This window comes from Budorcas taxicolor, chromosome 7 (genome assembly GCF_023091745.1).
Source record: "Budorcas taxicolor isolate Tak-1 chromosome 7, Takin1.1, whole genome shotgun sequence".
Classification (NCBI taxonomy): domain Eukaryota; kingdom Metazoa; phylum Chordata; class Mammalia; order Artiodactyla; family Bovidae; genus Budorcas; species Budorcas taxicolor.
Genome location: NC_068916.1, coordinates 108,063,406 through 108,090,733, shown reverse-complemented (window position 1 = coordinate 108,090,733; position 27,328 = coordinate 108,063,406). Strand labels below are relative to the sequence as shown.

The window sequence follows — 27,328 nt, the reverse complement described above, 5'->3', positions numbered from 1 at the left end:
CGAATGATTCAAAATCTGGTATTTCTGGAAATACTTACAAAGGATAGGAAGGGAGGGGTCAGGTGGTAGAAACACATGTAAAAGCAACAATATATATTATCAGGATTGATGGATTGCACTTTTCCACATATTTCAACACATAAAGTTCTTCTAACATGTATGAACGACTGCAACCATTTTGGCCATTAGCTATTACCCACCAGCTTCTTATTCCATTTTGGTAAAAATGGGTATTTTTGTAAAACTAACAAAGGGTCAGCAACAGGAATACTTAGAACAATCTCTTCACAACCCCCGACACAGATATAATTAGTTAGCATTTAACCTGAGATGCAATCTGCTGAGAGGCTGTCTCTAGACATTCCTTCGTTTGTTGCGTCAATTCATACCGATGATAGTAGTTCATGGAAGGAACTTAAAAAAAAAACTAGTTTGTAGCATGGCTTTTTTTTCTCTCCTACTGTACTGGTTTAAGAAAAAGGATCACAGAATTCATGTCCTCACAGTAGCCAGGAGCTAAAATGATGTGCTTCGCTATTGCACGTAAAACCCAGAAGTGCATGAAAGCCAATGCTGGAAATGGACTGGAAGATCCAGATCGGAAAGCCGGGTTCACCTCAGGTGGATTCGGAATGCGCTGATTTCCATGGGACTCAAGTTGATTTCACTTATATTTCGGGCGTCTGGAGGAGAATGCATCAAGGATAATGACGAAGGTATGATACTTACAACAGTGAACTTGCTAAAAAGTTTCTGGACCAATATCTAAAAGTAAATGATAAACAAGTACATGTTCAGGATAACTCTGAAGCAAGATAAGTAGCGCACCTATATGATCAGTGTGAGACACAGTGAGAAGCACGTTTGGAATACTGTCGTTTAGTGAAAAAGCAGGGGTGAAAAAACAGGGGAAGGGGAGGAGATTGAGTCCACCTCCACACACCTGAGCACCGAGACGAACTCTGGCGGGAGACCGGAGCCCAGGAACAGGAGAGGGCTGTCTTCTGGGCCCCTCCCGGCTGCTTAACAATGCATCGTATGCGAGGGCCCTTCTCAATGAAAGAAAGGGCTACACAGACCAAGAGCGTGAAACACAGCTACTCCCTCTTTCAGTCAGCATTTACCCCAACAGGGGTGCTTCTCCACCATCCTCCTGAGCCAGAAAAGCCGGGAGACAGGCCCCAGGCCCCCCAGGAAGGCCCTCCTGTAAGCAAGCCACTGACAGGGTAGGAAGGTCGTTTGGAAAAACCTACTCTCACTTCTGGCAGGCTCTTCTAGTGTGTCTCTCTGGATCATATAACCCCCTTAAGACTCAACACCTTAGTGCTTGAGTGCAAACGCTCACACTCAAATGTCTCAGATCGTCACCGAGAAGGGAGAGAGTAAGAACAGTGAAACCAGCAACAAAGATCAGTGCTCCTCCGAGCGCCACTGACATGGAGCGCGGGCAGGAGGAATGGACACCTGTCGCCCCAAGCAGCTTCCGGCCTCCCCACCGCCTCACTCTCCCCTCTTCCTGCAGCCTCGCCTATGCACATGACAACTGCGTAGGACAGAACGGACTCCCTTGAGTCTGTCTGACATGACGTCTACGAGGTCTTCAAGAGTGGGTCAGCTAGCTGACTTGGTGTGGGAGGTCTGCCAGCATGCTGCAGACAGCCCCAGCCTGTCAGAGCCAAAGGCGTAAGGCTGGAGGTTCCCTTCCCTCCGAGAGTGGCTGACGAGGACTGCCAGCAAGGCCAGCTTGAAGAGAAATCAGAAGGTGCAGCTGGCAGTCAGCACTCAGCCTGAGGACCCGCTGGGCTGCGCAGGGTGGACTCACGCACACCCGCTTAATCAGAAGATCCAGCCGTGGGAGACAACGGGCAGGGGCGGAGTCCAGCTGCCCCCAGGGCCTCCGCCGAGTCACCCCGTCGGCCAGTCTCACGTCCCCACCACCTCTGCTGCAAGCCTGCACCTGCTTTGTGTGTGTGCCAGTCGCTCAGTCATGTCCGACTCTTTGTGACCCCACAGACTATAGCCTGTCGGGCTCCTCTGTCCATGGAATTTTCCAGGCAAGCATTCTGGAGGGGGTTGCCATGCCCTCCTCCAGGGGTCTTCCCCACCCAGGGATCAGAGCCGGGTCTCCTGCACTGCAGGCAGGCTCTTTACTGACTGAGGCACCTGCAGTCACCTGGCCCCCGCAGGACCTGGGGTTGCCATCGCTGAACTGGGTCACACCCGAGCGTCTGAGAGAGGTGGGAATAGAGGGGTGGGCAGAAGCCGCGTTGCGGGTGGGAAGCGGAAAGGCTAAGACTCGGCGAGGCCCCGTCTCCAAGCACGACCTGCCTGCCGGGGCAGTCTGCTGTCAACAAGAAGGGGAGACTGGGCACTGGGACAGGGCTCCCTTAAGAAGGGAGAACAAGCAAACGGGAAGCTGGGGTGAGGAGTCCACAGAGAGGCAATGAGACCGCTCCTTCTCAGGATTATCTGCAGAAAGTAAGCCTTTCAAAGCACACCAAATCAACAGGGAGAACAGGCTCTCGGCTCACCTTTCCCTGGGTTGTGGAACACAGCAGCCCGGTGTCTCTGCTAGAGAAGCGGCAGTCAAACCCCTTCCTGTGGAGGATCAAGGCAGCCTCGCTGGAGTGCTTGCCGTCCACCTATAAGTGAGCAGAGAGCAAGACGCCACGGGGACGCTGAGAGCGAATCCTGACCCCACTGCACACCCGCCACGTCCCTGTCCCCAACCACGATTGCTTCCGTATCTGAAAGTGACCTCAGGCCCGCCCACTCCCATTCAGGCTCCGTGCGGAGCCTGCCCACTCCCGGGCAACATCGCCTTCCCCAGGCGCTCAGCTGACGTGCTGAGAGTCCTTGGCAAGTCACTCAAGCCTCGGTTTCCTCCACGGTTCCCAAGGACACGGGCTATCTTTTGTCCACATGTTACATACCAGTTTGTCAAAGTTTCTTCAAATAAACTGTTTCATTTTCACTTACTTTTAATAAATCCATCAACTAAATAAAATATACCTGAATTTGGTCCTTATCTGGCCACTGAATGGTGTATCATCCATCTTAAAACCGAAATGTGCTTCTTCACTGAATGCTAATTTTTGTTAGTTGCATTAACATTTTTAATCTTCAATGTATTGGTTCATGATTTTTATATAAGAGACATTTAAATCGAATTAGTTATGCATATCACTTGCTAAGCCAGCCACATTTATTGGCTTGATGTATCATTTAAATTCACATTACAGAAGCTATTCTTCTTGCTCAAGAAAAAAGGAAAACACTAAAAATGACAAGTCAGCTACAGCGATCAGTATACACTTTCTTGCACCCAATTCAAGTAACAATGCCTTGAATGCTTCAAGTCCTTGAACATTTAAAATTATAACTATTTAATAAGTTTTACATTTTCTAAACCAGGCAATGTTTATGATAAATAAAATGGATAAATAAAATCTTTGGAAAAGTTAAGCAATGCACACTTACTGTATAGACACATTTACTCTTTTTTTTAAAATGTGACCACAGATATGAATATGCCGAGGTTCTTGATCAACATTGAAAGTGAAAGTGGCTCAGCTGTGTCTGACTCTTTGCGATCCCATGGACTATATACAGTCTGTGGAATTTTCCAGGCCAGAATACTGGAGTGGGTAGCCATTCCGTTCTCCAGGGGATCTTCCCAACCGAGGGACCATACCCAGGTCTCCCGCATTGCAGGTGGGTTCTTTACTGTCTGAGCCATCAGGGAAGCCTTGGTCAGCCTTACTAGGGCATAAAGCTTTTTTAATGTGCTACAGAGACATCTTTTCTGAACAGCTGCCAGCATTCCCAACACTGATTTGAGTTTAATGTGACTGAACAATTTAAATCTGTCCTCACCTCAGACTCTTGGCTGGAATAACCTGTTTTATGACATTTTACACTGGTATTTTGCAGTGATACTGCTAAAATTTTTTTTTGAAGGAAGAGAAAAACGTCATTTAGGGATTCTGAGTCATCACAGGACCACATAACACACATAGCAAGTTGAAGTAATATGATAAAGATTCCTAATGAAATTTCAAACAATTTCATAGTCCCTAAATAGCATGAAAATAGCACATTAAAAAGCCCTGTATTCAGTGTGTACAGAAGGATAGCAGTTATGCCAATTCTGAAACCCTGGAACACTCTCCTATTCTTCCTGAGTGCCGGCCTCCTCGTCTGTACGGTGGAGCTACCGCGTGCCCCCTCTCCTCCAGTCCTGCTGAGAGCTAGCCCGCTGACAGCACCGCAACAGCCCAGCTCCTAGGGCAGGCTGTGCTCGCGCAGAGACTGGAGAGATGAGAAGGCCCCTGTCTGGGCTGGGAGTCAGACAGCCTAAGATCTGTAGCCTACTTCTGCAATTTACTAGCTGCTGATGCCAGTAAAACTGACATCAAAAAAAAGATAAAAAGAGGCAGCATAGTAAGGACTTAGCCCAGGGTCTGGAGCAGAGAAAGACCTTAATATATTATTATTTATATCAACATCATCCATCAAATAAACAGTGGTTATTTTCGTAACAGTTACAAGTTAAACAATATTCTCTTTTAACTTCTTATTCACAAATTTATTTTATTGGCATCACAGCTTTGTAACTAAGGAGTCAGGATAGTCCTAAATTACAGGTCCACAACCATACATCAAAGTCCTAAGAGTTCTGATTCAAATTCACACACTAGACAGCCTCTTAATTAAACCCCAAAAGCACTTATCACTATTATCCTTGGCATCTGGCCATTTTAGCTCACTGCTGCTGCTGCTGCTAAGTCGCTTCAGTCGTGTCTGACTCTGTGCAACCCCATGGACTGCAGCCCACCAGGCTCCTCCATCCATGGGATTTTCCAGGCAAGAGTACTGGAGTGGGTTGCCATTTTCTTCTCCAATGCATGAAAGGAAAAGTGAAAGTGAAGTCGCTCAGTTGTGTCCGACTCTTAGTGACCCCATGGACAGCAGCCCACCAGGCTCCTCCGTCCATGGGATCTAGACCATCCTTAAAAAAACACTGATAAGCAGGTGTTGTGAAAATTCCTGCAAAACATTTGTCCTGGAATAACGACCGTGCGAGGTCTTTAGCAGACTGACGATGACCCAGAAAAATGGGAAGGGAGACACTCAGGTCTCTGCCATCGAGATTTAACTTTAACAAACTGTGCCGAAGTGGAGATTAAAGTCATACAAATTAATTTACACTTACGGGAAAAAAGTTTTACTTTCTCTAAAAACTAAAACTGCATCATTTTCACAAGGACTAAAAGACTAATAAAATGGCATTCATCTTGGGTAAGTTTTTAAGAATCAAATATTCATGAAAGGATCAGTTTTCAAGCAAAAATACCTGAGGCAAAGCAGCAGGTTTTCAGTTTCAAAGTCTGTCTAGACATTTTATTTCCAAGAAAACTGTTTTTCAAAGTAGGGAAACTGTGATTTTAACTTGAATATGTATGCAGGGAAACCAGTTACCCTCAAGCAGTCACAGCACACACTCTCGGAGAGTAAACAAAGTTTGAAAGACCTCTTTTTATATTCATTAACACGTTAATAAAATACAGACCTCAAAAAGCAGGGGCATGGGGAAGAAAACTTATAAATCTGAAACTGCGTCATCGCTGTGCTGGGTGAGTGTCACACTGTCTTTGTAGAACAGATCACTGTTGAGGCTGAATCACTGTGTGGATGTTCCCAAGCTGTACCAGGAAAATCCACTGTAGAACTTATCTCAGAGGAAAAACCAACACCGAGTTTCTAGACTAAGCAGGGCTCATAAAACTTCTCCAGTGACTGAGGGAAGGCTGGGCAACAAGATCTGGCTACAAGTGATGTCGGCAGGCTCAGATAAGGCTAGCCTGGAGGCATGGTCTGGCTCCAGCAGGAACCAGCTTAAGGGATTGAAGCTGTCATTTACCTCTGAAAATTCAGGGAACCAGGTGAGACTTGGGAAGAGTCCCTTCAATGGTCAAGGGCCAAGCACAGCAACAGTAACAGTACCTGCAGCTAACACTTGCTGGGCACTTACTGTGCGCCAAGGCTGTGCAGAATGCTTTGCAGGGATGAAGTCATCTCCCCTCACAACCCCTCTGAAGTAGCCAGGCAGCATAAAGACGCACGGCTATATTTAAAGGCACAGGACACTGATCACAAAACACTCCCTCTCGCACGCAAACAGCAGTTACACTAGCAACGCCACTTTGGCTTTTCATGATCTTTCCTCGCCAACGGGTGCTGCGTCCTTCCGTGAGTATTCCACTATTACTGAGCAGACAGGAAGAGAGCAAGCTGGGCACTGCCCAGCGCTGTCCGCACTGTCCCAGGCAGAGGGCAGTACAAGGCAGCGAGCAGGCGTCTGGAGTCAGACTCCCGCCGCGCGCCTCTGAGCGTCACCACTCCCTGGCCGTGTGACCCGGAAGGTTTCCCACCACCCCCAGGGAGTGGTGCCCCTTCCTCTTCTACACAAGGGGCCCGGGCACCGCCTCCTCTCCTTGCGCTGCCCTGAGAGCCAAATCAAGCTCACAGAAAGCACTCAGTGCAATGCTGGGGACGGAGGCAGCCTTAGGCACGTCGTGTTGGAGCGATCTGAGAAACCAGCAATAAACTATATAAGGAATACACATCAAAGTTACATCAAAATTTACTGTGGCAATAAACTTCAACTTTCTCCAATTAAAAAGAAAGTGCTAATATTTTTATTTCAGTATTAATAACAGTGAAACTGCTGATGACTGAATGATCACAGCTGAGAACCTTGTTAAAACTTCGTGCTTACCACGTGCCGGATGCCACTCTACACGCTTGACAACTATCAATCTACTGGAGCCTGACGGGGCCTCTCTCGGGGGGCACTCTCGCCGCCACCTGGCCACTGGGGGGGCACTGGCATCGGAGGATGCAGGGCCTGCTCTGGGACAGCGGGCAGCGGGGGCGGCAGTGCCCTCGGCCCCGCGGGCCCGGCCCCCAAGCCTGCGCCGGCGCAGCTGCATTCTCTGCCTCCGCTCTGCTGCCCATCGCTGCAGACGGACACCGGCTTGAGGGGAAGGAGGAGGGTCGCTTTTGACTTAATACAACAAAAGGTTATCAACTTAAGGAGATCACTTAAGGAGACTTTCCAGCTTCTGATCTCAGGCTGGAAAATGGGAGCATTTAATCAATGGTTCCAATAGAGCTAAAATCATGATTTACTAAAACATTCAGAAAGAAAGGTTTAGAAGTTATCATTTCTACCCATTTACAACCTGCCCAGCCATCCACTCATCTCATTTTAAAAGATTTAAGAGACCTGAAGACGGTCTCTTCTAAGCCAAGGAACAGGCAGATGCTCCTCCCCCACGGAGGATGGAGCTCTGCAAATGTGAGAGCGGAGCCGCTCCTGTGGGGCTCACCACCCAGAACTGCTGCAAACCATCCACGGTGCCTGTGGATACACTGTCCCCTGAGGAAGACAGGGGCCGCGACTGTGGCCGGACTCTCCAAGCAGGGTGTGAGCCCGCCCTCCTCGGAGGACGCGCAAGGCACACACAGACGATGCCACGGCTCCAAGCTGCTCAGATTCTTTGGCGATGCCAAACACCTCTCATATTTCAGTGCATTCTGGCAGGTGGCAAGGCTAGAAAATCTCACACTGTGTTACAAGTCCTGAGACAGGAAATAACCAGTAGAAATGCATTTTCCAGGGCACTTGTAAAAATGTCAATAACAGTTATCCTGTTTTAATTAACAAGGTAGCATGACAGAAAGAAAGGGGAAGGTGGATGGTTGTCCTCAGGTATGTACAACAAAGAACATTTTTTTCCCAACAATTTTCACCTGTCCAGAAACTAGGGAGATCAATAAAGCACCAATCAATTCTTTTAAGAAAGGCAAAATAAAGTATAAACCTTAAACTGCCTCTTACAAGAGAAGGAGGGGGTGGTGAAAGAAAGTTGAGAGAAGACCTTATTCAGTAAGTGGTGCTGACATTGAAATGGCTGGTTAATTCTCCGTAAGAAAGAGTGAAGCACAAACCAAAATAAATCCCACACAGAATAGAGAGTCACATTTAACACGTGCAGAAAGAGAGGGGAGGTATACACACAGGTGTCTAGGGATGAGGGCTTCCCTGGGGCTCGGATGGTGAGATGCCCACCCACACCAGGATCCTCATCTGGAGAATTCCATGGACAGGGGAGCCTGGGGGCCTACAGTGCACTGGGCCACAAAGAGTTGGACACGACTGAGTGACTAACACTTTTCACGCCACATCTACGGATAAATGAAATAAAAACATATTTGAATATAAAAGCAGGGAAAACAATCTGCAACAAGAGTGGAAGTAGATTTCACTGCTCAAAGCATCAAGGCACAATGGCTCTGTGATGCTTGGCTAAACAGCTTAATTAAGTTCCTCCTCATCCCTGGAAAGTCAGCATTCCAGACGGAACTTTTCACTCTAGCTTGATCCTCCCGTGAGATTCTCCCAGCATCCTCTCTCCCAAGGCTCTCCTCTCCCTAAGTCACTTCCCTCTCCTGAGGGTGCGGTTTTCCCAGTTAGTGCACTTGAGTGGTACTCTTATTCCCCAGTTTTCAAACCTTCATAGAAGCTTCTTTTTATAACTCAGACTGTTGATAGTGCAAGAAACGGGAGTGATGAAGAGAAGAGAGTTGGACACCAGATATACAGGCTGAGCAGGCTAGCATTTACATTCCTTAACAGTGGCTGGAGCACGCTGGGCCATACAGCTGTGGGGCAGGGTTTTAAGAGACGTTTATTCGCCTCTTCCTCTGACTACAAATATATGACATAATTAAAAAAAAACAAAACTATAAACTAGAAAAGCAAGATATGTCTGTGTAAAAACAAGCTCATCTATCAACATAGAATACTTTTTGAAAACTGGACCTTTTTTGTTGCTGTTTTGTTTGTTTTTCTGGAAAGGTGGACTTTGAGAACAGATCTGGTAAATCTTGAAATCTTAATGTGACACTCTGAGATCACAGTCAGCACCCAGGTTCAGAAGAGTTGGTTGTGGCTCCTGATTCTGCCATTCACAGGTAGGTAATTTAATTTTAATTATTTAATCTACCTTATTTTCCCAATTCAGTAAATGCAGATAACAGCAATTTCTAGAATCACTAGGAGAGTTTTTAAAAGTTACTAATTCCTAAGCTCTCCACCCCAAATGTACAGAATCAGAATCTCAGAGATGAAGACATCGAAGTCTTTTCTATAATCTCCCTAGTGTCACCTGGACACAATGAGTTTGAGGACTTTAGCTGGAAAAGCTGCTAACCTCAGGGGGTTAGCAGACTCCCCAGGCTCCACATGCTCTTTGAGCTTTGAGTACACAGAGCCTTCCTCCACCAGGAGTGGGAGCCCAGAGCTGGAAGGGGAGCCTGCAGAGAGCGGCCTGGAGCGGGGAGCCCAGGGCTGGAAGGGGAGCCTGCAGACAGCGGCCTGGAGCGGGGAGCCTGCCTGCAGACAGCGGCCTGGAGCGGGGAGCCCAGGGCTGGAAGGGGAGCCTGCAGAGAGCGGCCTGGAGCAGGGAGCCCAGGGCTGGAAGGGGAGCCTGCAGAGAGCAGCCTGGAGCAGGGAGCCCAGGGCTGGAAGGGGAGCCTGCCTGCAGAGAGTGGCCTGGAGCGGGGAGCGCAGGCTGGAAGGGGAGCCTGCCTGCAGAGAGTGGCCTGGAGCGCAGGCCACAGAGGGCCCCCCATCATGCTACGGAAGGAGGGGTCAGGTAGCAAGGGCCATGCGCCCCTGTTCTGTTTCGGAGGTCTGCAGACACTTTTCTCATGGGAATACAGTGAGGTGATGGGCCAAGGCAGACCTCCAGTCCTGCCTGGAGGCCAATCTCTCTCGACATTATTTTAGTGGGGGAAATGCACTGCAGTCTCTAAACAGAGCACGCATTCTTTTATGCTGGGAGATGCCAACACACCAAAAACAAGAACACAATCCAAAATGTCCAGCTCTGGCTTCTGGATTGAGTTACTTTTGTCTTTCTTCTAGTATAACCGTGGAATTACTCTGGATACCTTTTAAGTACTAAGTTGTCTTTGAATGAATATGTACATCAGCGTCCTTCAATGATTACTTTCCCATTATCAGAGATTAGGGGATGGAGAGCAGTTCTTAAAAGAATCCCTTCGGGTTCCTGGCAAGGTTTTAAACTGTTAGAAATGTGTGCTAAGCGTCAAAGACTAACACAGAAATCAGAATCAACTGATGTCTAACATAGAGTGAGTGACGTCGCTCAGTCGTGTCCGACTCTGCCACCCCACGGACTGCAGCCCACCAGGCTCCTCCGTCCATGGGATTCTCCAGGCAAGAATACTGGAGTGGGTTGCCATTTCCTTCTCCAGATATCTAAAGCGAAACAGCCCCAGATGCTTAGTTCTGACCACGTGGTCAGGCATTAGCTTATGCCTATGGCATTTCCGTCTTTGCTCTTCCTGGTCAGACTGTTAAACCGCTTATCTCCTCTGCTAAAGCCCCGGTCTGCACCTGTGTTGGCCTGTACTCTAAGTATAATCAGGACAACAATGCGTGTCTACAAAGCTGTGAGACCTTTCTGTTTCCAAAAGCTCTCACAGCATTATCTCACCCGTTTCTCACACCAGACCTGAAGCAGGCCTATCTGCCATGAGGCCCATTTCATACGTGGCAGCGGAGTCAGCGGGCATGCAGCAGGGGGTCTGCCCAGAGGTGAGAGGGGCAATGGGACACCACGTGGCCGCAGCCAGTGGGGGCCAGCCTGCAGGGTCCACAGCTATGAACCAGCCGGGCAAAGTGAAAATGTTAGTTGCTCAGTCATGTCTTACTCTTTGCGACCCCATGGGCTGTAGCCCTCCAGGCTCTTCTGTTCATGGGATTCTCCAGGCCAGAATACTGGAGTGAGCAGCCATTCCCTTCTGCAAGGGATCTTCCCAACCCAGGGATCAAACCCAGGTCTCCCACACTGTAGGCAGCTTCTCTCCTGCCTGAGCCACCAGGGAAGCCGCCCTGGGAGGCAGTGCTTAAGTTGGCAGCCTGGGTGCTGGCTGCGGCCTGGGGGATCTTGGTGGCCACACGCAGGCTCTCAGGCGCAACGTGCAGGATGCAGCGCTCTGACCAGGGACTGAAGCCGCCCACTGCACTGGAGTGCAGAGTCTGAACCACTGGAACACAGGCAAAGTCCCGGCAATGGGATTTTCAACCACAAAAGTGATTAGATCTGTATCACAGGAAGACAGCCGACAGCAGGGAAAATGAACGAAACAGGTCACCACGACAAAGAGGTAATCTGGAAAACAAGTGAAAACCCTGGAGGGAAAGACCCTGCACTCGACACCCCGCCTCTACCCTGTAGAGGGACAAGCCTCCACAGAATCAGCCGGTGCTGCTTCCAGAACACCATCACAGGAAAGGCTGCCCGAGAAGGGAGGCTAAGGAGCAGCGGCCACTGTGGACCCAAAAGCCCCGGGCGCCTTCCGCTGGCCAGTGCCCTCCACCATCCCCACCCAGAGGGCGTGCCAGGGGCTCGGAGCCTGGCGTCTCCACCCTCTCCTGTCTTTCTCTCGAGCCCAGGAGTCACCTCAGGGAGGCTGCCCAGTTCGAGTGTGTTCTTTCCCTGAGTCAGAGTAGGCCCACAAAGACCACAGCAAAACCCTAGAGGGAGCGCTCTCAGGATGCACTTGTTCAACAAAGGGTTACACAGCACCTACTGCATGCAGATTCTGCACTCAGTGGGGGGACACAGCAAGGAGCCAAAGGAAAGTGCAGGTCTCAGGGCGCCTCCATCCCGACCCGCGCCAGGTCTCAGGGCGCCTCCATCCCGACCCGCACCTCCTGCCTTCAGTCCTGTGTGCTGGTAGCTCTTCCCGACGACTCTACCCCCAGAAATCTACAGTCTCCTATTCCCCGACTTCCTTCAGATTTCCACTCCCTCATCACCTTTTCTGCAATGCCTTCTCCAACCGTCCTATTCAAACCACCTCCTGAAGGTGCTCTTCCCTCCTTTTCCCCTTCAAAACCATGCTTATTACCATCTAACACGTGTTCTCTGAGTTTTGATCTTCATTTTTCTCCCCTTACTAGAATCTAAGCTTCAGAAAGGCAGGGGCTCTTGCCTGCTTGGGTCATGGCTGCACCCCTTAGTGCCTTTAGTGATAACTGGCACATAGCAGGTGCGGAACAAACCCTAAAGCTCACTCACGTGATCCTCTGTGTACCCGTGACACAGAGGTACACGCACAGGCCTCTAACATCCACTTGCACTCATCATTACTCGTCCATGTATTCTCCTACACACTCAGGCGCAAGCTCCCTATTGTGGACATCCAGTTTTAAAGCACTAAATGTCCAAATTTGTATGTACTGATCCTTCCTTTATTTGATACGCTTTAGTTTTTTATTCTTAAGCTAAACATTTTTTCCCTCTTATGCTGTCTTTGAACATGAACTCTCTCTTCTTTTCACACTCAGGTAATTTTTTTATATTTCCCACAGAATCCATAACCACTTACTATTTCCAGCTAAGTGTATGTCAATCCACGATATCAAAACAGCTCTACAAAACATAAAAATGCCAAACCTCTCACCTTTTTTTTTTCAACGCAATCTGACTTTAAAATTGGGCATATAGGTAAACCCAAGCAATCTGAGTTAACATTCCGTACCTAACAAAATCTTCCCTTGTTACTTCCCCTAACATATCTTTATACCTCTCCTACATAGCTGGTTTCTCAATGCTAAGTTTTAGGAGTATTTTAGGATTTTTTATGTTTTTTAGGAGAACAGATACAAACGTACAAAGCCTCTGGTACAGAAATCATTAAACACTGTGCTTTCTGTCTCTCTAACTCCTGAGAAACACTGGCTAATAGGCAGAAACAAATGGCAAACACCAGCAGAGCTGATCTTCAGGCCTCGTTATCCTTGTTCTCACACCTACTAGTTATGTGACCTCAGGCCAGCTTCAGCTTCTTTATCTGTAAATAGAAGCTGATTCTTCCCGATCTGCTCACCACACAGGACTGTTATGAGAATAAAATAAGTCTAAGGACATTCTCTAAACTCTACAGCAACAGTCAGACAGAAGGTATAATGATGCTGCCTAAAGGTGAAGTGCTCTTAATCATTCCCTGAAGCAGAGTAAAACTAACAGTTTTCTTACTCCCACCCCCTTATACCAAGTATAATATAAAAAGTCAGTTTTTCATAGAGATACTTGGGGATATACCTTTGACTGCATTGTCCTCAGATTAACCAGGTGAATGTCACAGGGCAAAGGTGACATTAAGGGAGAGAATCCACCCAGCAGCTGAAGGGTGGGCACAGGGACCTTTTCTGTCATTGGGAAGACAGGGTGATTCAGGAAAGAAGATGTTATGTGGCTAAGAAGCGAAGGGTAACTGACCGCCTTCTGGTCTTCTTCCTGTCAAGATAAAACAAGAATGCGGGACAGTTAGATCTCTGCAAGCCTCAGTATTAACTGCATCAGCAGGCAGGGTTCAGACAGGAAAGAAATAGAAAAGTATATTGATATTTTGGTTTCACTATATTTTATAAATAAGTTTTGACAATGCACAGCAGATTGCCAAGTTCAGTTCTAAGCAACAGAAGAAAACAGTGTCCACTTAACATTAACTTCCATGTTTAGAAACATTTCCTCTCCACTGCTTTAAAACTACAAGTCTCGAGGACATTTTCCACATTCTAGGACAAGGAATTACTTTATATGAAGATTCTTTCTCAATCTACCACAAAACTCTTAAAGTGGACAGATTAGGATGTTCATATATCTTGCACACATCATCAAATGTTATCTCTTTTCCCTCAGGTTTTATCTATCATATTCTCATGGTTTCATTTATACATTTGACTAGACTGTGAAGTTATGTACCAATCCAAAATTATGTTCTATAAGTTCTATATATAGAACTTTATATGAAAATTCTTTATATATATATTATATATATAAAATATATAGTTATGTTCTACCCAATGATAGGATTTTTAAAAAAAATAAAAATAAATAAGGCTTTAGAATAACACAGGGAGCATATCTCTACCACCTATTTTCTTTGAATTTGGTAAAATCACTGCAGATGTTTCGCTTTACTTTATTCCAAAAGCTGGAACTGCTGCATCTGTTATAGAATAGTTATCACACGTTTACATGGTTTACAATTACTCAGTATAATTTCAAAATACTTTAGTCTTTGCTATGGTGTGTGGTTACAGATACGCATTTCAGCACGTTCAAACATTAAGTAAATCTACCAGGACTGGGGACTATACATATGGTAGATGACATACACAATTAATAAAATCAGTGACTAAGTTGAATCTTAACCAATAATGTCTAAGGTGTAAAAGCAGACCCAGAAAAGCACTAAGAAGAAAACATAATTTATGTAGAAAGGCCTTGTGATCACCAACACCACTTGGGGACATTTCCATTTTGTATCGTATTTTGGAAATGACTATTTCACTGATATCTTCTGATTTTGCATAGTTTTTAATAGATGGCTCAAATAAAAGGTTTGACAACCTATCTGTGTGAAAAGACAAGATTTATAGAAGATAAAGAGCTTAAAATTCAGAATGTCAGATCAGCACTGAACAGAGGGTGTTAGCAAAAGAGTGGTGAGCATCTTGCCAGCAGCAAACTGCAGATGTCATTACGATTCAGACTATGAATAGAGAAAAAAAAATTAAGGCAACAGAGGGACACTACAATATTAAGAGACTGACAAAAAGCATTAGGTAAAAAATATTAAGTTAAAAATTTATCCATCCCACATTCTTTTTTAAGGAAAGATTAAATAAAGTATATACAATAATATTCTTCAACAACATCGAAATTTAATGCAGCCTGTAGAGTAACATGAAGAGAGAGGGAACATTTTCAACAAGAAGCTTTAAATGGACTCAAAGATCAAAGGGCTTCATAATCTAGGTCAGGACTGCTGACAAAACCACTTTTGAGTAATAAAAGATAAAAGCTTCTTACAGAAAGGAAAACACCTGCCTTATCAGATTCAGAGGCATTAAGTCCCTTCTAGGTCAAGATACGTTCAGAAACAGCTCTCTGGCTTTGTTCTACACTCTGGGAGGAACCCTTGGACACTTCAGTGAGATGGTCGGATACTGACTGATAGATTATCCATGCCTCAGAAGCAATCATGTGCAAACCAGCACTCCTGCAAACCCAAGTCAGGTCTCCTGGCCTCCAGTGTTTCCCCCAGACTGACCAGACATCAGAATGGCCTGGGAAGCTTTTATGCAACCTAGATCCTTGGACCTGAACCGAAATCTACTGAATCAGAATTCTAAGGAGAGGGGCCTGGGAAGGTCAAGTTGAAAGCCCCCAAGTGACTGTCACAGTCAGGCCCACTCTGCTCTACTGGCCTGTATGATACAGCAACTGCTACCGCAGCACCCTCCCAACCTTTCAGAGCAAACAGAGCTCACTCTGGAATTAAAAGTATAAGCCTTACTGTTTAACTAGTTTAGGATGAAAAAAAAAAGATGCAGACTCAGGAGCACGTTAAGGAAAAGTCTTGTCGAACAATACACTGTCGTGAATGTAAGTACTTTGGGCATGCAAGAACTGTGCTATTTATGTTCTCCTAAGCAGGAAAGGAAGAGAAGTTTACGTAAGAGTTGTGGCCCAGTGCCAGAAGAGCTCCGAGAACACAAACACTTCTGGACGCTGGCCAGGCTGGATGAGGCAAAGACTCAGGCAAAGCACCACGATTCACATGCCTTCGTAACAGCTCTATAGCAGTAAGGGCTCGACAATATATCTAACTGTGAAGCTCTCACTACTTTGATTAACCTCCTAGAAAGGTAACCTTTCAACCATAACCCTGATGATAAAATTTATAAAATAAACTTGCTATAGGAAATTCTACATGTTTGTGTAACCTATAAACCAATGTCACAATAAATGATATACTACTACTACAAACATTACTTGGTTTCTTGCAGGTTGGGAGGTTTCAGACTATCTATGTCTGGCTTTCTCTCTGCAGCCTACCGGAGATTAAAGAGAATTTCTAGCACATTCTGATGCAAACCACATTAAGTTGAGATCTTCTCCACTGGGTTTACGCACATTCTGATGCAAACCACATTAAGTTGAGATCTTCTCCACTGGGTTTACGCCCTTATTTCATTAGTCAGAACTTCTTGCCAGGCTCCTTGGTGCCCCTCATTAAGCCCACTTGAGTTATCCACTGCCTAAACATCAAAGCTTTCCATTTCATCTACATAAAAACCTGCTAAATTATTAAGAAAGAGATTATTTTTAGTCACCCTTGTTTATTCACAATGACCTGACATAAGGAGGACCAGATGTTGATGATTAATTAATTATTATATTAATAAGTGATGCAGTATAAATGAATGAGAGAAAATTACTGTAGGAGAAAGAATGGGGTACAAAGACAAACAGGGAGAAGGAGAGAGAAAGAATGAAAATGTACAGAGTGGTGCGATTTCGTGTAGAGCTGAAGCCTAGCAATATACGGGCCAAGTCACCCTGGTAGACAGAGAAAACACCCTCTCCCACAACACAAGCGATGACTCTACACACAGACATCACCAGATGGTCAGCACCGAAATCACACTGAGTATATTCTCTGCAGTCGAAGATGGAGAAACTCTATACAATCAGCAAAAACAAGACCAGGAGCTGACTGTGGCTCACATCATGAACTCCTTCTTGCCAAATTCTGACTTAAATTGAAGAAAATAGGGAAAACCATTGGACAATTCGGATATTACCTAAATAAAATCCTTTACGATTATACAGTGGAAGTGACCAACAGATTCAAGGGATCAGATCTGATAGACAGAGTGCCTGAAGAACTATGGACGGAGGTTCGTGACATTGTACAGGAGGCGGTGATCAAGACCATCCCCAGAAAGAGAAACGCAAAGGCACAGTGGCTGTGTGGGGAGGCCACACAGACAGCGGAGAAAAGAAGAGACGCGGGAAGCAAAGCAGGAAGGCAAAGATCCGAATGCAGAGCTGCAAAGAGTAGCAAGGAGATAAGAAAGTCTTCCTCAGTGATCAGTGCAAAGAGAGAGAGGAAAACAGTAGAATGGGAAGTCTAGAGATCTCTTCAAGAAAATTAGAGATACCAAGGGAACATTTCATGCAAAGACGGGCTTGATAAAGGACAGAAATGGTAGGGGCCTAACAGAAGCAGAAGATATTAAGAAGAGGTGGCAAGAATACACAGAAGAACTGTACAAAATAGATCTTCACGACCCACAGTGATAATCACAATGGTGTGAACACTCACCTAGAGCCAGACATCCTGGCGTCCAAAGTCAAGTGGGCGTTAGAAAGCATCACTATGAACAAAGCTAGTGGAGGGGACGGAATTCCAGTTGAGCTGTTTCAAATCCTGAAAGATGATGCTGTGAAAGTGCTGCACTCAACGTGCCAGCAAATTTGGAAAACTCAGCAGTGGCCACAGGACTGGAAAAGGTCAGTTTTCATTCCAATCTCAAAGAAAAGCAATGCCAAAGAGTGCTCAAACTACCACACAATTGCACTCATCTCACATGCTAGTAAAGTAATGCTCAAAATTCTCCAAGTGAGGCTTCAACAGTATGTGAACTGAGAACTTCCAGATGTTCAAGCTGGATTTAGTAAAGGCAGGGGATCCAGAGATCAAATTGCCAACATCTGCTGGATCATCAAGAAAGTGAGAGAGTTCCAAAAAACAACTATTTCTGCTTTATTGACTATGCCAAAGCCTTTGACTGTGTGGGTCACAATAAACTGTGGAAAATTCTTCAAGAGATGGGAATACCAGACCACCTGACCTGCCTCCTCAGAAATCTGTACACAGGTAAAGAAGCAACAGTTACAGCTGGACATGAAACAATGGACTGCTTCCAAATTGGGAAAGGAGCACGTCAAGGCTGTATATTGTCACCCTGCTTATTTAACTTATATGCTGAGTACATCATTCAAAACGCTGGGCTGGATGAAGCACAAGCTGGAGTCAAGATTGCTGGGAGAAATATCAATAACCTCAGATATGCAGATGACACCACCCTTACAGCAGAAAGTGAAGAGGAGCTAAAGAGCCTCTTGATGAAAGTGAAAGAGGAAAGTGAAAAAGCTGACTTAAGACTAAGATCATGGCATCCGGTCCCATCACTTCATGACAAACAGATGGGAAGCAATGGAAATAGTGACAGAGTTTATTTTCTTGGGCTCCAAAATCACTGCAGATGGTGACTACAGCCATGAAATTAAATGACCCTTGCTCCTTGGAAGAAAATCTATGACTAACCTAGACAGCATATTAAAAAAGCAGAGATATTACTTTCCCGACAAGGTCCATCTAGTCAAAGCTATGGTTTTTCCAGTGGTCACGTATGTATGTGACAGCTGGACCATAAAGAAGGCTGAGCGCCAAAGAACTGATGCTTTTGAACTGTGGTGTTGGAGAAGACTCTTGAGAGTCCCTTGGACTGCAAGGAGATGAAATCAGTCAATCTGAAAGGAAATCAGTCCTGAATACTCAATGGATGAACTGATGCTTAAGCTGAAGCTACAACAGTTTGGCCACCTGATGCGAAGAACGGACTCACTGGAAAAGACCCTGATGCTGGGAAAGATTGAAGGCGGGAGGAGAAGGGGACGACAGAGGAGGAGATGGCTGGATGGCATCACCGACTCGATGGACAGGGGTTTGGGTGGACTCTGGGAGCTGGACAGGGGAGGCCTAGTGTGCTGCACTCCATGGGGTTACAAAGAGTTAGACACAACTGAGCGACTGACCTGACTGACTGCACCAGACATGTCCTGGCAGCTCCACATGGTATTAAAACAGTGTCTGTTTTTCAGTCCTCTCAAGAAAAACAAACAGACCCAAGAGATTTCATATTTAAAATCATCAAAATGATTTTACAGTAACGAAAACTTATCTGGATACTTTATTTTTTACCCCAAGCACTGGGAAATAAAGTCCCAGTGGGCCCCCACCTCGAGTGGAAACAGCCATCTGGGGCTGCGCTGTGGCTCTGACGTGGGCCAGGCAGCAATCCTCATGTTCAGCAGACCCTCTGGTCACCTACCGTAAGCATCTCCCTTAAACCTGACCAGCCTCCTTCTTGGTATCATTTTCCGGAGCGCACCCAGCACGTGTGACTGTTACCTGATAGCTCCAGAATTCCTCTCCTTGTATGTAAAGGGCTGGTATCCAGAAGCAAAAGGCCCAGCTGCAACACACGAGCACCTCCCGAGCAATGATTCCTAGTTCCCCTTTACTATTATTCTAGTTGCCAGGAGGAAGAGGGTAGGGAGTAGGGGTCAAAGAAATAAATCCTAAAAAGTCAACGCTAATGAGACAGTTTCTATCTTGTTCTTCTTCTGAGCCTTGGGCATCATTACTGTGAAAGACCCCACAGAGTCGCAGTCCCCGCTGGGCATCTACTCCTCTCCCCGTGATATTTATCGTTCCAACCTTGTTCTCACTGCCTCTGCAAAGGACTTGAGAACAGGATGCTTCCATTTAGTCATCCAGGATTATCAACATGAGGCTCCAGCAGGTTCAAAGCTTCCCACTAAAAAGCCTTCCTTTCCAGGGAATGTCTCCCCATGTCAATTTCTACCATCAACATTTTAGTCATTAGTCTGGTTGAAAATAAAAACACTTTCAAGAAAACTTAAGTTATGTGATATGTAACATTTCTTAATCAAATGTCATTTTAATAAATTTCACTAGAAATTAAAATGTTATCTTCTCTTCTCTGGTTCATTTTCTATTTAAAAGAAACTATTGACTTAAGCCCAAGAATCTATAGTTGAGCAAAAGAAGAATTTAACCAAGATAGGATTATAAAAACTTTGAATCAAACTGAAATCAATCACTATGCAAAGAGTTTTGAATGAGAATGAACAAATTATGTAACTTCTAAGTGAAAGCTTTATAGAGCTGACATGAAAAAGTTCTTACTGCCATAGTTAACAGAAGTTTTGTCAAGAAGTCAGTATCTGTGGAGAGAAAAATCATCAAAGCCAGAAACATTTCAGGAGAAGCAAAAGATAGTAGCTGCCAGCACCCAGACAATGATTTTTCTATGTCATTTTAGTCCTAAAACTAAGCTATCTTGTCAGTAATTGATTTAAACCATGAGTCCCAAAAACTGGTATAAATCTTGACATCTAAAATGGATATTAAAACCTTTTTCCTAAAAGATTCTAAATACGGAGAGAACTGTTTGCCTTAATTAGCTGCTGCCATTTCACTGAAGCAACCAATATTTTATTTATAAGATGCCTACCGCCGGCATGGAGCCAGGCGGGGCACACGCAGCGGAGCAGACGCGCCCCTGGAATCCAGGGGGCAGGACGCGCGCGTGGCGACAGGCAACGAGCAGTGACTGCGGTGAGGCAGCTTGCTCTCCCAGCTCAGGCCCTGCAGCACTCGTGTGCTCACGCACGCAACACACACACTGGGTGTCTGCTGTGCCAGAACCATCCTAGAAGCGGACGGAGATGCGACTCTCAAGCGCACAGGAGGAGGACAATGACCACACACACACCACACAGAACACGTGCGTGATTCTGAGGGCGGTTCGAATCTGGTCAAGCCGCAGAAGCTGCTGAAGGAGACTCAGATCTGAACGCCTAATTACGAAGAACCACTGGGTAGAGACTGAAAGGCGTGTGTGAAGCTGCGGGGAGGGCCGGGTGCCCAGGAGCCACTGAGGACTGAGGGAAAGCAGCTGGCGCAGAGCAGGAGCAGGGAGACCGCGCATCAGCAGAGGAGAAGGCGGGCCAGGAAGGGCCGCGAGCACCGGGCTCCGCGAGCCACTGTCGGGAGCAACGCGAAGGCAGAGGCGGGAAGCAGGGCATCGAAAACAAAGCTACTGCTCAGTGGGTTCAGAGCAGACGGGCAGAAAGAAGCCGGCAGGGTGGGCGCGCACAGCCGCCCTCCAGAGAACACAAGGGGCTAGTGAGATTTAGCAATCAAGTGTGTAGATCTGAAGTATTTAGGCAGCGACACAGCCCAAACGAAGGTGAAGGCTGCTATGCGAAGAGAGCAGGTGGGGGGAATGTCCACCAAGGACGACCCGCAGGGGTCTGCGCTGCTCGGAAAGCAGTGCTGGTTATCAAGGGAGGGGGCGCTTGGAAGGGGGCGATCAGGACCGTGGCTCTGAGTGTGTCAGGCTTGAGACGCCCTTACAAATGCACAAAGAAATGCCAGGAAGCAACCAGAAGGGTGGGTCTCAAGGCGAGGGGTGAAACTGAAGCGGAGGGTTTCTATCTGTCAGTTCCAGCTGACGGGGAGGAATCACACACAAAGTGAGGAAAGGGAGAGGCCTGGGGCTGAGCATGGAGGGCTCCAATATTTAAAGCTGAATACAGAGCTATCGGAGAGACAGACAAAGAACCGTCCAGAGGCAGGAGAAAAACCAAGTGCGCTGGGCCCCCGGGAGCCCTGGCGCGGCAGTGTTTCAGGACCGGACACCGGCCAGAGTCAGATGCTGTTGCGGGAGGAGGTAAGATGACGACCGACCACGCCCGCTGGGGCGAGCGCCGGAAGCCCAAGCCTGCCCGGAGCACAGCGGCACCGGCACGAGGAGAGTGACGGCACCAAGGCAGCCCGCAGCCCAGCCTCGAAGCGGATGAGGGGCTGAGCGTCAGCTGCGTGCGGGTGTGCGTTTAACAGAACATGAATGGTGCTTACAAGCCAGCACAAAGGCTGCAGGGGCAGGGCCGGGGACGCAGGGAGGGTGACTACGGAAGGGTCCTGGGGAGGGCGACGGGTTGGCTCCGACGGTGGAGGACCGCCAACGAGGAGAGGAGGCCAGCACAGGGGGAGGGAGGCGGGGAGCAGACGCCCGGGGTGCAGCCCAGGGAGCCCTAGAGCGCCGCTCCTCTGCAAGGCAGACGGGAGGCCATCGGCTGCAGAGCAGCAAGGCCTGGCGGTTGGTGCAGAGAGCCAGGGAGCAGAGCAAGGAGGAGGGCCGCGTCGGGGCCCTGAAGTGGGGGCCTGCAGCTGAGGGCTCTGCGGGGAACTGGTGTTGCCTTCTCAGGAGTATACTGTCAGGTGAGTTCAGGCCCAACAGAGTCTTTGCCAGACTCTGCACAGAATGCTGGATTTCTGCTTTGAGAAGTGAAAGATGAAGAAGAAAGCAGACAAGTAAGCCCACTTTCAGTAGAGGAGCCTAGACTAGCACGAGGGCACTGAGGCTTCAAGCACACCCCACTGACCAAGCCTAACCTCCTGAGCACGTGGCGAAGCTCCAGTCTTTAAACTGAACTCTTGTTTCTGTCAAAGTAATTTCAGGAAATTTCATCCAAACTGATGGCTTAACATTCTTTTATATCTACATAATAAGCAAAACAAAAAATAAAATGCTTAAATATAAATCTTACATGATACACATAACTGAAGTTCTCTTTCTTGTGAATATAGGCTAAGTCTAATATAAAGACATCTCAATATCAGAACACGCAAAAAATAATAAAAGTATAAGTTCACATTTTTGGATGGCAAAGAACAGTCAACATTGGAACATGAGAGCATCTTTCCTACCATATTCATGACACTTCTTTTTTCTAGAAGTATTCGAAATAAATTAGCTGTAATCTTGTTATCATGGACGCCTTGTTCAAGGCCACGATTATCATCTTGCATGAGTCTTCGATCCATGATAACTTCAATCTGACCTAGCAAACAAGGAAACAGACAGGCCAGGGTTATTCACTGCGCATCTCACAGACACAAAGCAGAGTCTAGGTCCACGCTTCCCCTCCAGCCGGGGAAGCCATGGGGTTCCTTCTGATAACAGCTCAGCGCATTTAGCATAAACTCACGAAACAGGATTGTATTTCTCCTTGTCTTCATCAGCATTTTGTAAAATCTAGTAAGAAATTTAAATGGGACAGAAGAGATCAAAATGAAAGTAAAACTTAAAAATATTGATCGAAAGAGTAAAGTCCTCCAAAATTTTTAGCAACAGCATTTGGAATTGAAAAATGTTTATGAGGTTCATTAAGAAATATATATATCACACATGGAGTAATAAGAAAAATACAGAGGACAGATCTAAAAAGGGTCTGAAGTAACATTTTAGGTTACTTGATGTGTGGAGATTCTCTGAAGCCCAAGGATTTGGGGACACCCACTGTGTAACCCCTTCCCTCTCTGATACTGCATCAGTGATTTCCTAGCTGTGTTTCCTCCTTTAGCTCAAAAAGCTGTTATATTTGGTTCCTCTATTTGCTATGCAGTAATTCTACAACTCCTCTAGTTTCAGCTATAACTCTAATAGTTAGGTTATGAAATTACAAACTAAAAGAAAATCACCAGAGACATATTTATATGTGTATGATTATACCAAAAAAAACCCATTAAAGTTATACTACTTTAAATATATTGGAGAAGGAAATGGCAACCTACTCCAGTGTTCTTGCCTGGAGAACTCAATGAGCAGAGGAGCCTGGTGGGCTACAGTCCATGGGATCATAAAGAGTCGGACACGACTAACACACACACACACACTTAAATATATATATCCACCTATCCATCCATTAATATTTGCTACTGTACTGAGCAATCACTTGGAGGAAGGAAAATTTATAGAATGTGTTAGTAACTAGTATGCTCACATAGGTAAACCAACTCTGGTTCCGTCCTTCCAGTTTGGGTAACCAGTACATAAAGTTATCATGGAGGGTTAGAGTTTCCGTCGTCACTTTGTCCACACTTTGTAAGACAGTTGTCTAGAAGGTGCTCCTCAGGCCCTGGGGCTAACTGTCCCCATGCTTGTCTCGAGTTCTATCACTTCACATCCAAAGCAGTCTATCAACCTCCTGGTCCTTTCTAAGTCTTCTCCCTGACTTCAAATATTAGCCACACACTGTGAGACACAGAGTAAGGTCCTCTCCTATACGCAAACTGCTTTCATGCCTGTAGTCACGCAAACTCGAGGGCGCCTGGGTGTCTATCGCGGGCTCTTCATCAGAGAAGTGAGGCAACACTGTTAGGTGCATGACTCCTTGAACCCTAAGGTCTAGTCCCCTATGGAGAGCCCAAACTGGGGAATTTTAGGCAGGGTTTAAAAATGGGTAGCTCAGAAGTCGTTATCTGACACCAACAGGTTTTCCATTCTGATTATTAAAAAATTATGTCAACATTTACAGAATGGGAGACTTCCTGTAAAATTCCAGATGGGCTTTTTGTAAAAAAAGGAAGAAGGTGGCAACACTGGGCCAGTTCCCCACGGCAACAAGGTCTGTACACCGGGGGGTGCGCTCTGCAATTCACCCACATCTCAGCACTCCTTACCGGATCCCCGAGGTGAGGCCATTTTTATTTTTATAACTGCATTCATGTCTTCATGACACGATCTCAGGACTTTGTGTAATGAAGGCCACAAGGAAAAATGATAAACAGCAGAGTTTTCTGTGTGTGGAAGTACAGAAGGCATGCATGTGCCCAACATGAAATGGAGATGCCAGGCAAGTACACTCATTTATTACCTGCCCAGCTCTATGACACACTTGTCTTAGCAACCCTTAGTATGTAAGCCAAGAGGAGCAACTGACATGTAAATAGTTAAAAACAGGTACTATGAAGGACAAGTCCCCCAGTAGAAAGTTTCACAGGAAACAGCCAGCGTCTGCTATCTCTTTCCTCCTTCCCCCCGTTTCGGTCTGTCCGGCGTCTGTGCAGTCGGGCCTGCCGCCTCTTTATCGCCATGTCCGTATCATCTCTGCTCCCTTTCTCCTTTCAGTTGGCAGCATCCTAGGAGGATGTGACTCCGAAAAGGACCTAAGTTTGAAGTGCAACTTTCCCCTTTTGCAACCCTGGTTAATTTATTAATATCTAAACTTCAAATTATCTAAACTTAGTTTAGTCAGAGTCTGAATTTCCATATGCATTCAGTCACAACAATGACAGAATTTTGCAAACAATGGGCTATTGGGGAAAGTAAATTATCTTTAAAAATCATCAGTTTTGTGAACTTTTGGGTCTGTTTTCATCTGAAGATTGAGGAAGTTTATGATTTTATGTCAGTCTCACAAAGCTCAAAATTAACTGACAGTCTGGTTCTAAAAAGAAAAAAGCTTGTGACTGAGGAAGACAACTAACACACGACTAACCGAAAGTGAGACTAGTAAGGGCCAGAGAATCTACAGAGTACACACCACTTTTCAGACTCGAAACACCCAAAGACTGAGCAGAGAGCAGAGTCAAGCGGCGCTCGGCATCCTGGATATACGCCATTGTAGTCATGGGATAGACGTTCGCTTGAAGAGGCAATTTGCTCATCGTCACTCTAGGCTGAATCTGCAGGACCAAACAATTATTGTTAAGAAAAAAAGAAAATTCAGTGATACTTACACATGTACTTAAAAACATTAACTATTGACTACAGATGGCTTTTTCCCAAATGGAAAAAGGTACAGCACCTTTCTTGTCTAACAGAGCAGCTAACTGAGAAATTAAAACATTCTTCAAGATGAAGAAAAATCATGAGCATCTTAGAAAATTTTTAAGTGAGAAAGGTAGAACTTATCTAGATTTTTTTAAATAGGCACTGCTATTTAAATTCAGAATAAAAATCCTTAACAGAAGTCTTCTAGCTCTCCATACCTGCATAAAGCAAGCTATAAAGGTATTAAGTATTCATTTCTCATCTAATTCTAACATACTGCTTTTGTAATGAATGCAAAGCCTAAGAGCTCCCTATCCCCTTTCAAGAAATATCTCTCATAATTCTTGAATCAGTTTTAATAAATACCACACATCTCGCCACCATATCCTCTAACATACTATGTTGTAATAATCAAATGCATTTTTATATTTAAAAACTATTCAATGCTTACTCTTCTTGTTTAGTTTCAATGTAGGCAGTTCCAAATTCCAGTTTTTCTTGGTTTAGTATCTGAGTGCATGAAATACAACTATACCTTTAGTTTTTGGGAGAGACTGATAATGAACTAAGCTGGCTGGGTCAAGGAGACTCACTTAAACCTCAGGAAGAGATGTCAAACAGAGACTCTATTATCAGAAATCTTACTCATAGCACATAAAAATGTCATGTCTTCTTTTAAACTCATGAAACTTTAACATGGAACTCAGAACAGGAGAAATACAATGTAAGCATAATAGATAACACGCACTGAGTGTCCATTAACACCGGGCAGAGTACTGGGTATTTCACAAATAAGATCTTTAATCTTCACAACAACCTTGCAGTAGGTCATTCAATTTACTGGTTCTCAATAGAGTCTCCCCAAATTCATGTTCACTCAGAACCTGTGAATGTGATTTTATTTTGAAATGTGGCCTCTGCAGATTATAACTAAGTTACACTGGGTTGGGGTGGGTGATAATCTGAAGAACGGTATCCTCACGAGGAACGGGGAACCTGGACATACAGACATGCAGAGTCACGAGGAGACCGCGTGAGAGCAGAGGCAGGAACCGCGGCGACGCACTCCGTGCAGTGTGCAACGCACGGAGTGCCAAGGACTGCCAGCGACCACCAGGAGCCAGAAGAGGCAAGGCCACCCTTTCCTGGAGCGGACCGAGGGGGCAGGCCCTGGCTACACCTTCATTTTGGCTTCTGAAGTCCAAAACTGTGAGGGAATACATTTTCGTTGTTTTAAGTCACCCAGTTTGTGGCAATTTATATCATAGCCCTAGGAAATTAACAACCTGGTAGGGGGGAAAAAAAAAAAACAACAACCCTGTAAAATGTTTTTTAAAAAGGAAGGAAGGAAAGCTAGCTAGCAAGAAATCGCCGATCCTGATCTTTCTACTCCAACTAAGTTTATACTTAAAAAAAAAAAGACATCTAAAACTGTCACAACTGTGTAGCTGTTACCCTCCTCATTTGTGGGTCTAGATTTCTAGTTTGGCCCAAGCAACTATTATTTTCAAAGCATAAGAAATGGCCTGTTCTAAAAAAGAAGCAACGTTTAGCTTACAGTCTTAAAAATAATGTTTTCCTATTTATTACTGTGCTCTATCTTTGTAAACAAAATTCACATTTTCATTTTTACTGTTTTTCCATTCATGTATACACCCACATATACAAATTATTGCTTCTGTAGGACTTAGAAAAGCCTTTCTTTTGTACACAAGGAAAATGAATCACCATAAAGCCAGGGCTTCATCTGAAAGCCAAACAGCTGTAGTAGAATTAACAAGTTAATTTAAAATGCATGCTGCAATTTTTATGCTTTGCAAAGGTTTAAATTTAACTTTTGCAGGAAACTGTAGAAGAGAAAATTATCACAATCCTTTCCACTCATCCCAGTTGAAAATCAGAGTAATAGCATTTGTGAAATTATTTCTATTC

General features: G+C 45.6%; 1 protein-coding gene across 1 annotated transcript in view; it reads right to left on the bottom strand.

Annotated features, from left to right (window-relative positions):
- Window positions 1-555: 555 nt before the first annotated feature.
- MAN2A1 (mannosidase alpha class 2A member 1) overlaps window positions 556-27,328 on the bottom strand; it is a 197,364-nt gene continuing 170,591 nt past the window's right edge. The window contains exons 18-22 of the mRNA XM_052643697.1: window positions 25,167-25,308; window positions 22,549-22,682; window positions 13,209-13,403; window positions 2,532-2,642; window positions 556-765 (exon numbers count right to left, since the gene is read on the bottom strand). Coding sequence (XP_052499657.1) covers window positions 613-765; window positions 2,532-2,642; window positions 13,209-13,403; window positions 22,549-22,682; window positions 25,167-25,308 — 735 coding nt within the window. The 3' untranslated portion in view covers window positions 556-612. The remainder of the gene's footprint in view (window positions 766-2,531; window positions 2,643-13,208; window positions 13,404-22,548; window positions 22,683-25,166; window positions 25,309-27,328) is intronic.